This window comes from Schistocerca piceifrons, chromosome X (genome assembly GCF_021461385.2).
Source record: "Schistocerca piceifrons isolate TAMUIC-IGC-003096 chromosome X, iqSchPice1.1, whole genome shotgun sequence".
In the NCBI taxonomy this organism is placed as follows: Eukaryota; Metazoa; Arthropoda; class Insecta; order Orthoptera; family Acrididae; genus Schistocerca; species Schistocerca piceifrons.
The window spans coordinates 339,898,242-339,912,858 of record NC_060149.1 but is presented as its reverse complement, the minus strand read 5'-3'; the positions used below and the strand labels follow the sequence as shown (position 1 = coordinate 339,912,858).

Genomic DNA, 14,617 nt, shown 5'->3' with positions numbered 1-14,617 from the left:
GCCACTTCCCAGCAAATTAGGGATACTGTTGCTCCTGGGGTATCGGCGAGGACCATTTGCAACCATCTCCATGAAGCTGGGCTATGGTTCCGCACACCGTTAGGCCGTCTTCCGCTCACGCCCCAACATCGTGCAGCCCACCTCCAGTGGTGTCGCGACAGGCGTGAATGGAGGAGCGAATGGAGATGTGTCGTCTTCAGCGATGAGAGTCGCTTCTGCCTTGGTGCCAATGATGGTCGTATGCGTGTTTGGCGCCGTGTAGGTGAGCGCCACAATCAGGACTGCATACGACCGAGGCACATAGGGCCAACACCCGGCATCATGGTGTGGGGAGCGATCTCCTACACTGGCCGTACACCACTGGTGATCGTCGAGGGAACACTGAATAGTGCACGGTACATCCAAACCGTCATCGAACCCATCGTTCTACCATTCCTAGACCGGCAAGGGAACTTGCTGTTCCAACAGGACAATGCACGTCCGCATGTATCCCGTGCCACCCAACGTGCTCTAGAAGGTGTAAGTCAACTACCCTGGCCAGCAAGATCTCCGGATCTGTCCCCCATTGAGCATGTTTGGGACTGGATGAAGCGTTGTCTCACGCGGTCTGCACGTCCAGCACGAACGCTGGTCCAACTGAGGCGCCAGGTGGAAATGGCATGGCAAGCCGTTCCACAGGACTACATCCAGCATCTCTATGATCGTCTCCATGGGAGAATAGCAGCCTGCATTGCTGCGAAAGGTGGATATACACTGTACTAGTGCCGACATTGTGCATGCTCTGTTGCCTGTGTCTATGTGCCTGTGGTTCTGTCAGTGTGATCATGTGATGTATCTGACCCCAGGAATGTGTCAATAAAGTTTCCCCTTCCTGGGACAATGAATTCACGGTGTTCTTATTTCAATTTCCAGGAGTGTATTTTATAATAATATAACCAATTTCTGTACTGTTCGCTGTTGGCATCCAAAGGACACAACATTTTGTTGATTGATGCTGTCAGCATAATCATGTATGCTGATGAACTGATAGTCAGTTAAACAGCTGGCAGTACATTTTTGGATTATTTTGTCATAAAAATATAATTTTACTATGTCTCATGTTGTACACACAATTTGTATTTGTAATACAATTCCAGTGCATAGTATTCATAATGATCAATTTTACATATGTATACAAAAATTAGTAATACTTCTGAGAAAATTCCATTTTTTAACTCCAACTTTTAGTTGATGACACTGGTTTAAATTTCACATCATATTCATATCAATGTCTTCACAGCATTAAATATTGATAGCACTCTTGTCCATGACAATAGCAGTATAAATCTTAAGTTTAAGGTTTGTTTTAAATGAATGTATTCTGTTTTAGGTAATGTATTTGTCTTGAATCCAGAGTCTGGATAATTCATCACAAACTCACATATTTTAAAATATTTTGTAGGTAATAAACAACAAGGTCCATGATGTACCAGTTGCAATCATTGCCAGCAACAGGCCACATTACTTATACAGGTATTTGCATATAATATTTAACCACTTCACACCCAACCCCAAAGGGAACATGGTTTACAGTTTTGTTTTTTTGGTGTACACTTTTCCCCCATGTATATTTATTTTATTCTAATTAAAAGTTATCAAGTAGTTTTGGAATACAATAAATCTCAAATCTCAGAAAATCTCACATCTTGGTAATATAGTGTTTTTATTTTTAATGTTTAGAATGTTGCGGTCCCTTCTGTCAGCCAGTGGTGCAAACCCAGAAATGATTACTGTTTTCATTGATGGATACTTTGAAGAACCACTGGAAGTTACTAAACTGTTTGGTTTACGAGGCATTCAGCACACACCAATTGGAGTTAAAAATGCACGGATATCCCAACATTACAAGGCCTCTTTAACAGCTACCTTTAATATTTTCCCACAGGCCAGATATGCGATTATTGTAGAAGAAGACTTAGATGTGTCTCCAGATTTCTTCAGGTAAAAATTACTTTAGTTATTAATTCATATTTTCCATGGTACAAAAGATGATTAAGGTGTTGTAAGTGAATAAATGTGCTTTGAGCTTGTAACACATATCCGTTAAAATCTATCACTGCATCTACTGAAGCATAGCAGGTTACATCAGACATGGTCTTTTCTTTTTTATTTGTCTTCATTTTAATCATTTCTTCACTTCTGTTTCACATCCGTTGCCTTCTTTATTCCTCATTTTTCTCATAGTATCCAACATTTACACCCTTTACATTTTTTCTTTATGTGCACTCATTCTCCACTCTTTTTCTCATTTCCTTAGTGTTAAAAAGTAGTATGTGCACTTTCTCATTGTCTTCTTTTGTAAGTCTGATTTAATCTTTTGTTCACTAACTCACAAAACTGCTGTGTATTTTGGTTGTTCTTTGACTCTGATATCAAAGAAATATAGCAATATTTTTCTTATGATTCATCACCTCTATGATTACATCTGTTCTCATTTGCTCACACAGTCTGTTCTGTTGATCTCCCATCACATTACTGTACTTGAAAAAATTTGAAGAAAAATTCTGATGTTATTCACAAAGTTATTTCATAGAACTATAAGCATAGAAATTACAACTGAAACTTAAATTCCGTAATTAGCATGCTTTGCAGACCCATTTTCTTGTACACTGACAATACAATTCTTTAATTTTGCCATGACTTCCTACTAAACATAATTTTTCTTCCTGATCCAAGTCTCACTTACTGTCAGGTATGCAAAAGTTCTAAAACTTTCACAGTACAAATGCATTATCATTTAGATATTGGTTCTGTCTCATTTTATTATGCTGTCCTCTTTTGCTTTTTTCCTCATTATGCTCAAAATCTGCTTTTCTCATCTCCATTTAACCAGGGATGATTCCTTTGAAAGAGCATTACCAATTTCCTTTCCCATCCTTCCCCAATCTGAGCTTGTGCTTCATCTCTAATGGGGACATTAAAACTCTGTAGTCAGGCAGCTGAAAGAATGTCCCTGACATCTCACAGATGTGGGGCACATTGTGTGGAGTGGATACTCTAGCACCAATCAGAGTTCTGGAATTCAGAAACATTGTAATGGTGATGATCCTAGGTCTCCACCCCTATAACTCAAGGTCACACATAGTCAAGCAAGTAGTGATCAAGATAACTTAACAAGAAACTTCCACATAGTAACATTAGCAACATAGCCATGGGCTGCCACAGACATACTTTCAGCAGCTCAACTATAGTCTTCCTTCCTTCCTTTTTCTGTACATAATAATCACAATGTCAATGTGAAGTTGAATTATAATCTACCTTCCTTCCTTCCTTTCTTTTAACCACAGTCCTATTTCTATTTGACATCTTTATTTTTTAATATTATTGTTATATTTTCAATCCCATATCTTACATCACTACTGTCAGCTATTACCTTAAAATTTACTTTCTTTGTTGCAGTATTTCTTCTCCATCATAACATAACTTTCTCCTTGATTCTTATTAACAGTGTATATTTATGGAGATTTTCTATTTTTCCTGTAGCACTTTTTTAAATATTTTCTTGCTGTACCATAGTAAATATTGTAATACAAGGCACATTCTGAAAGTAAGTTTTGTCATTGTTTTTTCACCCAGAAAATTTATTGCCAAAAAGAAATTGACTATGGCATCATGAAATATACACCTTGTATTACTTTTCAAAGTAGTCAGCACCAACACTGAGACATCTGTCAGAGTGTGCGATCAGTTTGAAGAAATCACTCTGGTAAAACTCGGTGCCCTGTGATTCAAAGAACTGTCACACAGCCTGCTTCACCTCAGAATGGGTTTGGAAGTGACATCTTGAGAGCAGCTTCCAAAACAGGTGAAAGTCCAATGGGGAAAAATAGGGGCTGTAGACCAGGTGACCCAACTTCTCCCACCTCATGTGACAAATCTGGTCCTGTGTGAGCCATGCTGTGCTTGTTTTTGTGTTGCGTTGTGTTGTGTTGTGTCCCAGAGCACAACACCTTCACTCAGGAGCCTTGGTCTCTCCATCAAATGGCAGACCTGAGATTCATGAGGATATCAAGTAGCATGCCGCATTGATGGCCCTTTCTGGAGGAAATCCTGGAGAATCACACCTTTCACATCCCAGAATATTGTAGCCATAACCTTTGTTGATGTGTGACACTCTGAATTTTTTTCCTTGCTGGCGAACTGGGATGCTTCCACATCATTCAGGCAGCCTTGGATCCTGGGGTAAAGTGCCGCACCCATCTCTCATCACTTATGATGATTCAGAACAGGAACACATTTCCCTCTCACATGTACCACATCAAGTGATTGAGGCTGATTCCCATTCTTCTGCTCTTGTGATTCAGGGTCAGGTTTCCCATAACCCATCTTGCATTTCCCTGGACATGCTGGTCTGCATCTATATCATTTCTCATCCACTGATGCCCCTTCCATGATTGAACCAGCAATGAGTGTGGATTCATGTGGCATTTGTTTGCATCATCTCATGAACCATCCTCTCTTTCAAAAACAATAATGAAACTTGAGTTTTGTAATGCCCCTAGTACTTAACAGAAAAGTTTACAAACTTGAAAATTTAGAAGGTAAAGACTTGTATCCAGCACATTCATAAGAGAAACGCTAACAAACAGAAACAGTGTGTGCCACTTTCATATGGATATCACTTATTCCAAACATTTCATAGATCGTGAATAATGAATTAATGACATGAAGCCTGACCTGCTTGGGGCATGTTGTCTGGCAGTCAACTGATCTTTATACAATGTCTCTGCTTTCCTCCAATTGTTTGTTTGTTATCCACAAGCCTAGACCAATAATTATACGAAAAATGAGCCTGAGTAACTACTGCCACTTTGATGTGCATCTTTTGAGAAAACTCACTCTGTTGCTATTCTGTGTGTTTATTGTGTGCTCCAGACATCTGGACACCATTAATTATAAAATTAACATATGTGTATCACAATAAGAACATAACAGATAATTATCTAATACCACTCTTATTGAGAAACTGTGTTTAAAACTCAAACTTATTGTTTTTCAGTTATTTTAGCCAAACTCTGAGATTGCTTGAGGAAGATGATTCAATCTACTGCATCTCTGCCTGGAATGATCAAGGATATGAACATACAAGTAGTGATCCAAGCTTACTATACAGAGTAGAAACAATGCCTGGTCTTGGTTGGATACTAAAACGATCTCTTTACAAGGATGAACTGGAATCTAAATGGCCAACTCCTGAGAAGGTCAGTGCAATTTTCAGGCTGTAGGACCTTAAACACTCACTGATTCTGGGTGAAGTGAGACTAATTGTTAATCTAATTTAGGGATCATGAAAGGTCTATTTCATTACCTCTTAACAAGAGAATTTGTGATATGACACAATTAAAAGGAAAGGCAACATACTGATTCCACTTCAAATATCTGAAAGGATGAGATGCAAGTATCAGTTATTATTAATATTTATGACTGATATTTGAACAGCCATGAAAACTGAAAATGTAATTTTGCTGCTCTACTGTTAGTTTATTGGATCACATGTAATGAATAATTTTGTAACTATCTGAATCAATCACACTGTGAAGAGAAATGTTACCTGAAAATTCAGTGAAAAGTACTTATATTATAGCTAATATTTTAAGTGAGCATGTGACACACAGAAGAAAAGTCATTTATCTGTGTGTAGCCAGTTTCTTTCATATCTATACCAATCTCTTTGTATACATGTACTTTGGTACTGTGACAAATGGTGAATAGAATTACTGAGAAATACTGTTGTCACCATTCTGTTAAGTTAAAGTTGCAAGAACAGTATGCTTTGCAAATTAGAAACATTCTCTCTCTCTCTCTCTCTCTCTCTCTCTCTCTCTCTCTCTCTCTCTCTCTCTCTCTCTCTCTCTCTCTCCCTCCCCGTCCCTCCCTCCCTGTCTTTTTTTCCTCTTGTTATATATCTCTAACACTTTTTCTATCATATCAAGACAAAATAGCCAAGTCAGTATGGCCACAGGCAAAGGAAATATTCTTTGCTAAAAACAGTATAGTATGAGATTCAGTACAAATGTTTCTGTGCTCATGTTTCCACTTCATAAATGTGTTACACCTTTATGAAATTTTAGTTGCAAATTATTGTTAAGTATATAAATACAGCTCATAGAAAGGTTTGATCATAATTTGTATTTGTCAGCTGATACGGAGTTGTATATTGAGCCAAAAAATTAGCAGATACCAACAAAGGCTTTCCTTTATTAATTTCCTTGATTTAGTATTTTTTTTTTAGTTTTAACTCAATGGCTACATGACCTTCCTGCCATCAAACAAAACTTCTACAGCAAATATAATGAATGAGTTATAATCAGAGAAGCAAAAGTGAAAGTTGGCACAGAGTTGATTGATTCATTTCATTGTATGTACCTTATGTGTCTTACTAAATAACTACATTCAGTTTTCAAGTTGTTTAAAGCCATGCACATAATAACATAAGCATCTTTATTGAGTAGTATCAAATGTGATACAAATAAAATGCTTCAGAGCAACAGAATGATGAAATTTGTGGTAGTAATCTCAATACATCAGCATAAAAGACAACAATGTTTGCTTTCAATGAAAATCAGACAACATATGCCACGCACAAAACATCAAGAAGTACATTTCCCAGTGACTATAAGAACAAACATGAAGTGAGATTAAGACAATGTACTGTAAGTGAAATTTGTGTACTTTACAACATTGTTTTTAAATAAATAAAAACATGCACTTTAAGTATAATTTTGATGGGAAAGTGTACTTATAAACACAAACAAGGTATAAACATTTACTGAGGCCTAATTCACAGCAAATACACTCAAATGATGAAAAAAGAAGGTTGTTACAGATCACAGTATGCTGAGGTGAACAGAGAGAAACAGAAGACATCTACTTAGCATATGGCATTTCATTGGTACCAGTGTAATAAAGCTGTAGGACATGGTAGATATGATGAACTTCAATCTGTTGTTATGGTAACTCAGTGTTGATCAAACAGTGAGACAGCAAAAAGGAAACGAAGAATAAGGTTTGACATCCCATCGATGATGAACTCATTAGAGATGAATGGTGCAAGGTGGCAGAATAATGACGATGTACTACACTTCTAAGGAAGAGGGTAATTCTCAAGACTTAAAAAGTATGAATGAATAGGATCAAGAGGAATGGATACTGAATGGAAATTATAAATTGATAGGGCACTGTTTATAAAGAACAATGTTTGATGAGATATGGTATAATTTAGCAAAAATAACATGCTTCTCCTTTTGCCACATGCCAGAAGTTAGTTTGTGAAGTATAGCTGTAGATGAAGTTAAGAAATTTGTCTGTGCTCAAGGTGATTAAAGTGCTTTAAGTTTATATTCGGAGCAGTATGCTGCAGTGATGTTACAGTGACACAATTTGTCTGCTTTTAGTGCTAGAAGATGATATAAATGTGGGACCTGTCATGTGTTGCCATTCTGAAGCAATTTTGCATCAACTAAACAGAACTATATGAATCAATAACGAAGGCAAATAACTTGTGCGTAACTATGTGTCCAACTGTCTGCATTTTCCTTACAAACCGAGAAGCACTTTTAGGGCAGTTAAGTAAATATGGTGAAATAGGTGAAATTAAATACTTATGTTGTCTATCCTCTTACCAGAACACACTTGGAATTCTGCTGGCTTATTCAGCCTTGTCCAATAGCTGACTGGAAAACAATGCACAACAAGATCAAGATAGTTACTGATGTTTGAGCAAAGGGTACATAAAAAAATTCAGCTGTAAAACAATGTAGTGATGTCACTGAAATAGAAACCTATCCTTACAGGAAAAAAAAGACATATTGAGTAAGTAATATCTTAAAGTGTTATTTGTGCTGTGAAACAAAATGTTAGATTAGAACAGCATTTGATCATGGAAGTAATGGGCAAGACTGTGACTGTAACATTGAAGTGATCACTCTTGCACACCTCAAGACTGCACTTGCTATGTACAAGAATAATTATTATCAGCAAAATGTGAAAATACAATTAAATAATAATCTTTTAAGTCATTGGTGGATATTTGGTAATTAAGGAAAATATCAGCAGTAGTATCTGCTGTTTTAAATATATCTGCCAAACATCCTGTTACAGAAAATGATGTACTTTGCAAATGTTTAAAAGTGTTTTCTAGCAATATTGCAACAACATTTAAAAGCATTTTCAGTCAGTGTTTCAACATTCTTAAGTGTTGACTGTTATTCAGGTGTTATAACTGAGTTTGAAATGAATGACTGCTCATAGCAAACTACAATTAGATGTTAATGGAAATCAACACATTTTAAGGTGGATATGAACAAGATGGGGTTAGATGAGCCATTACTTAAAAACTATATGTTATTAGAAGAGAAATAAGGATGAAGAAGATGATGAAATGAAATAATCAGCAGTTATTTTTGGATGTGGTTTGAAATGTGTGATACTAAATAAATGAGTCAAGATGGAGGGAGGAAAAGAATAGAAGGGTGAGTACAGATTGAGAAAGGAAATCTGGAAAAATCTCGATGTGAATTTATGAAATTTCTATTATTCTAAACCTGTATTTAATGACATAGGACAAATGACATAATAAAAGAATAAGGATGTTTCAGAGCACCTACTCATGGAGGACTGTATAAATCTGACTAGCTATATTTGTATTCAAGCATCTGGAACAAGTGCGATAAAATGTGAGAAAGTATTCCATAATCAATGACAACTGCAGAAGCTGAAAAAATATTCTAACTGAAAGATGAAGACATTCACATCAGGAAGATAATGAAAACAGGTGAAAGTCACAATGTGTATGTATAAAAATAATAAGTGATCAGTGAGCTGCAGTTAAGAAAAATTGATCAACAGAATTTATGTTAGTGTACAAGAAGTTGAGCGTGTTGTGATCATCATGTAAAAACTCTGCAATATGTCAATATAAATAAATGTGGTTTCCATCTCATACCTCACACTTGAGCTACTGCTGAATTATTAACTTCAAATAATGATACCTAAATGATTGCACCAACTTATCTTACAATGGATTCTGCCAGTTTCTGAAAGAAAAATAATCTTCAGTATCTAATAGTAACTTAAAAGTGCTGAAAGAACTGTAAACTGCTTATAGTATGAAGATAAGGTCTATAAAATAAATAATAATGCAGTATGATATGACAACTCTTAACACCACAGAGATGATTTAGAAGGGTCTGCTTTTGACTAATCCAGAAAAAAAAGCTCTGAAATTCTTCTGCTAACTCATGAATAACAAAAAAGAGGATTACAAATGTTTTTCAAGTGGGCCTTCAGTTTAAAATCAGGAAATCTCATATTTCTTGTCATTTCACTATTATTTTTGCTTAATATTTTTAGACTGTCCTATTGCAGTGTATTTTATGAATATATCATGTATTGATTTCATGTGTCACCATAACCTGCAAAAAGCAGGCAGAGTTTCCGCTAATATGACAGTATTTTCTGTATCTGCTGTGACTGTATGACACATTTTTCATAATGTTTGTAATTTTTAGGTGATATAGTTACTTGGTGTTTTATTGTTGTATCAGCAGTAACACACAACTATTGTACATTAAATGATCAAACAGAATACTAAGAATAGGAAAGGTAGTCTGCCACAGATGCTAGTAATTAATAAATAATTACTTTAGACAAACACTGAGTCACTTCAGAAGTAATGATATAATTAGCATGTAAAGAGCTCTGAAACAGAAACACTGCCACTGCCAGGAAGCTACTGATTCCTTTGTGTTGCAAATGAGTTAAAAATCAAATAAAAAGAATAAATACAAAGGATGATCATTAAGATAAAAATGGATATCAGGAAGAATTCAGTCAGATGAAACACACTAACTTTCAACTCTGATAATGCAAATATTGTCATGAGGATAGGCATTTAAACAAGCAATCAACAGTGTGAAAGTGACAGTTAAATACAGATAAGAAAGTTTATTAGTGTATTCATTAGATTTAACTGTTTCACCTGCCAAAAATTTACAGAATCAAATGGCATTGATATTTCTCCTGGGAAGAATAGCAAGTCCACGACATCACCAGAAACACACTGTGCAGCATAAAGTTAGGAAAAATTAAAACAATTGCAAAACCAATGAGATTTAGAAAAAAAGTAAATTAATGTTGATCCCAAAATATGAATACATGAGCTGTGATGCCCCTGGCCTATGATAAGGCATACAGATTTGCAGATGCTCATATACCTTTCTACACATTTGTGTTAGAGGGCTTATATGAGCCAGAACATTATACTGAGTCAAAACAGTATAAATATGAAGTTCTGTAAAAGAAGAGGAGCAAAAAAATTTAAATTGAAAAATGTTTGTATGTTTATCCTCTGACAATCTGTACACACTGGAAGAAACTTAGCGAATGTAATATACCTCATGGAGATAAAGCAAAGTTGACCAGCTGCATCCCAGTAATGAGTGACTACAAATATGATAAATGGGTCAACTGTATGGCAGTGGGAATTGCTCATCTTCACAGAGAATCTTAGTTTTCTTTCAGAAGCCAAACTTGATGCTCACTGATCTGGAGAGGACCAGTAATAAGTTACACCCTATCAGAAATGCTTTACCCACTTCAGTCCTGTCATGTGAGTATTCTTACTTGTTACAAAGATGCCAATGAAAGAAACATACAGCTCCGTGAGTGTGACACCACAATTTTTAGGAGGGATCTTAGATCATCACATCAGACAATTTGCAAACTAATGAGGACCAGTCTTCATGAGGAAAATTCCTATTCACACTGAGCACCTCTAATATTCAGTGCTAGGAGGTGCACAGTACCCAGTAATGGGGAGATCAACAGATCCTGTACCATAATCATACTGAACATTTGTGGGATGTTCTCGACCAGCATGTGAAAGGCCTTGCCTCCTCTTGCTGTACCTGCAAAGTGTTTGTGAAGTACTCTCTGAAGACAATGGACACAGATACCAACCAAGCTGAAGCAGAACTTCCTTAATGGCATGCTGCTGCAGCAGGAGGAGGAGGTTTGTATTAATGGTTAGGGTGATGATATTTCTCAATAGAAATTAACTGCATTTTTAAAACAATATTTTTCCATAAATCCTTTTTTTCTTAATTTGTTGGCTTCCATAATTTTCATCAACTTAGTGTACAGCTGTAATATTCATTTAGTTATAAGTAAGTCATATGTACCCAAATTAATTATTCTTATGACTGTATGCCCCAATTTCTGTTTATTCTTAATTTAGGAACAGCATTGTCTGGTAGGAGTGTCAAAAGCTCATGCATCTTCATTGTAAGAAAGAAACTAATAACTTCTTAGATAGATACCTTTTGTCATTGTCATCCTGGAGCAAGCACACAAAATCTTAATTCCCATGGGTGTGTAGATGTTTACTTATTATTGATGGATAACCAAATACAAAACTGAGGCATAGAATTTCATCAAGTTTGTGCACATCTATGAGAAAGGAAGCACATCCTATTAGATTTAGTAATGTGTAAAAAGCAACCACAATGGTCAAATGAAGACTCTGTATATTTTTGAGTCAGTGGGGTTATTCCTTCATATTTGGTTTTGAAAGAGGAAGATGATTACAAGAAAATAATCCAAGAAGATTATAGACAGAAAATGTTTTGACTATTACCTACAGGCCCTTGTGGATTATCATAAATCTGCAGAATGTGGATGTTTCCTACCCCTTTGTGAAAACACATTCATGAGGAAGTGGAATGAGAGAAGGCATACCAGTGTAAACTAGGTCAAACGAATATTTCCAGTTGTGTGATCACAATTTTTAAAAGCTAACTTTACATTTTTTTACCCATGAACAAAGGAAATAAATAAGCAGTGTGAAAATACATCCATTCTATCTTTCCCGTGTCAAGACACACCAGTCACTCTCTTTCCTCTCTATCCATGATTATCTTTTTCCACAATAACAGAGTTGATGCTGGCACATTAACTCACAGTTGCCCCATAAAATACATGTTTCATTGCTGAATATAAAATCTAATTATGATGGATTCCAATGTATTCTGGTTTCCAGTGGAATTATATCCATTTACCTTGGCTTTGAAGGGAGAAGTGGGTGTTTTCTACAAGTTTCTTTCCAGGGTACATTCACTGAATACTCTCAAGGCACTCAATGAACTGAAGCAGGGGATATACTTGAAAAACAACATTTACATCTCATCTTCATGAGAGCTATCAGTACTGCATGTCAGAAATATCTGTCAGCATGTGAATTATGTAGCTTTTTTGTGGGTAAACAAGTGAGGAACGTACTGAACCCCCTTGTTTGTTTTCATCAGTTTATACCAGTGAAATGTCATTGGGCCAGCTTAAAATACAACAGAATGTGTAGTCACAGATACAATTTACTGTACTCATTTTGTTCTTATGTGAGTAGTGTAAAAATTATCCTACATGCTTGCTGATACTGGAGGAGTATTTTCATATTAATTACATTGTCCTCTGCCATGATGATTTCTTCACAGATTTTACCAGTTTTGTGGCCTGTAGATGATCAAAGAGTAGTTGCTCTGCTGGGGTGTAAGCAGTGAGTGATTGAGAACACTGAAAACTCAGTGGGTGATTTGGCTCTAAATGAATGTTGCATGGTGGGGAGATGCCATTGGATGCTTATACATGATTCATCAGCTTTGGTCAGAATGATTAAATGTGACTCACCTTGTTAAATTGCCTGACAAGTGTCACTTGCAAATGACTATTATTTAAACACACTAACTTCATTCAAATTAGAAATAGCAAGGTTAGCAGGCTACAAGAGGTGAGCTTTCCTTCCAAACTTAGAGAAGTGTGTTGAATTTTGTACACTGAGAAGACTAGATACAAATACAGCAGCAGACATGGGCAGGGATAAATTCCCAGCCTTTGTGAACATAGTTTCTTGTATATTCAAACAGCAATGTGTGACTGTACTCATTTGAGGAACATACTCTTCACAACAAACAAAAATAGCCTCCAAATCCACTGGCTTGAATATGCACAGTTGCATGCTGAATGTCAACAGTTCACAATTTTCATTGATATTCACTTCAATGTGGACTACACAGATGGCATGAGACATTTTCAGGGTAAATGCCATATTCCCGAGTACTTATTGATCATCATACCAAATAAATGGAGGTGATTCCCACTGTTCTAATCTTTAGGTAAAAGGTCTGTTCTAAAAATACTGAAACCCTTTTTTAACAATTATTTTATTCAACTCACAGATGCTTAGATCTTGTCTCCTTAAAAGTACTCTGTTATATTCACAAATTTGTCCCAGCAGTGTCACCACTTCGCCATGCAGTCATGGAAAGCAATGTTTGGAGAATCCAATAGTATACTTTATGAATTCTCATTATCGTTACTGTTGATTTCCAAATGGCATCCTTTCAACACTGATTTTAAGTTTGGGAATAAGGATAAGTCATATGGGGTGAGGTTTGGAAAGTAGGGGGGTTGAGGAAGGTCATTCATTTGATGTTCTGCACCAAACTCATCATGATGAAGAGACCTCAAGCAGTTTTGCCACACTTTTCTTTCCATGAAGGTTCTCACTCCAAAATATTCAAAAATTGTGTGTAGTAATGGCGGTAGACTATTTTTTCCCCCTTCCCCTCACCCAGACCCTTTATCAGCCCACTTTTGTCACTGCATTTTTTTTTTCTAAAATTACTAGAACCATCTGAGATTCCAACTTCTTCTGAAGGTTTCCTAACAGTCAACAATTTGTACATACCACATCCTTGATTTTGTATGTAAACACCACCAGTTGAGGTGTAGGGTAATCTTCAATTGATTGACAACTACTTTTGATTCAGAAATAATAGTCTTTGTCCAAGAGCACCACCTCCTTAAGCCTACTTCAAAAGCTCAAATACCTCCACAAAAGTTTTCTCCACTTTTGTATTAATTTTTGCTTCATCATTGTCACCATAATTCAGACTCTGGATAAATCATTGTGAACACTTTACTGCTTTCCATTGAATTAACAGCTCAGAAAGTATGTGAGGTGTCAATAAAATGAAATGATGTGCTTTCTTGAGAGCTTGTGATGGATGTATTGCTGTCAACAGCACTTCACAAGGATGCTTCATTTACACCACACTCTCAATGGTGTCTGCTACCTGAGAGAAGACGGAGAGCTTTAAATGGTACCAATTATTCAATGCATTCCTGGATTTGCATTCCAACAGGATGATGGTTCTTAAAGACATACTGTCTTCTATAAGCTAACCCATAATGATTTATATGGGTATCCTGCTGACACCATCTATGAGAAACAAAAAGAGTCCTTAAAACTTTAAATCACAGGGTGCACGTAGTGTCTGATACTGACAACTTACAAAACAAAACTGGCAGAACTAAAGGCAGTATTCCAGAAAAAAAGAAAATAGGTTTTCATCACATCGGATCAAGAAAGCAATGCAGTCCATGGGAGAAGGGAGAAGGGAGAAGGAGGAGGAGGAGGAGGAGGAGGAGTTGGGGGGGGGGGGGGGGGGTGGAGATTTTAAGTCTAAGTCTGCTGCCTTTATATTCTCTTTGTGGGAAGAGCTTTCTTAAAAACTGTGTGAAT

The 14,617-nt window shown here is 36.4% G+C and overlaps 1 protein-coding gene across 9 annotated transcripts in view; it reads left to right on the top strand.

The window, feature by feature from the left end:
* The window catches only part of LOC124721404 (protein O-linked-mannose beta-1,2-N-acetylglucosaminyltransferase 1-like), a 2,183,308-nt gene that overhangs the window by 2,131,658 nt on the left and 37,033 nt on the right, over positions 1–14,617 (top strand). For all 9 annotated transcript variants that reach the window (XM_047246347.1, XM_047246348.1, XM_047246345.1 and 6 more), the window contains 3 exons: positions 1,442–1,512; positions 1,720–1,980; positions 5,039–5,240. In XM_047246347.1, the coding sequence (XP_047102303.1) occupies positions 1,442–1,512; positions 1,720–1,980; positions 5,039–5,240 (534 nt within the window). The remainder of the gene's footprint in view (positions 1–1,441; positions 1,513–1,719; positions 1,981–5,038; positions 5,241–14,617) is intronic.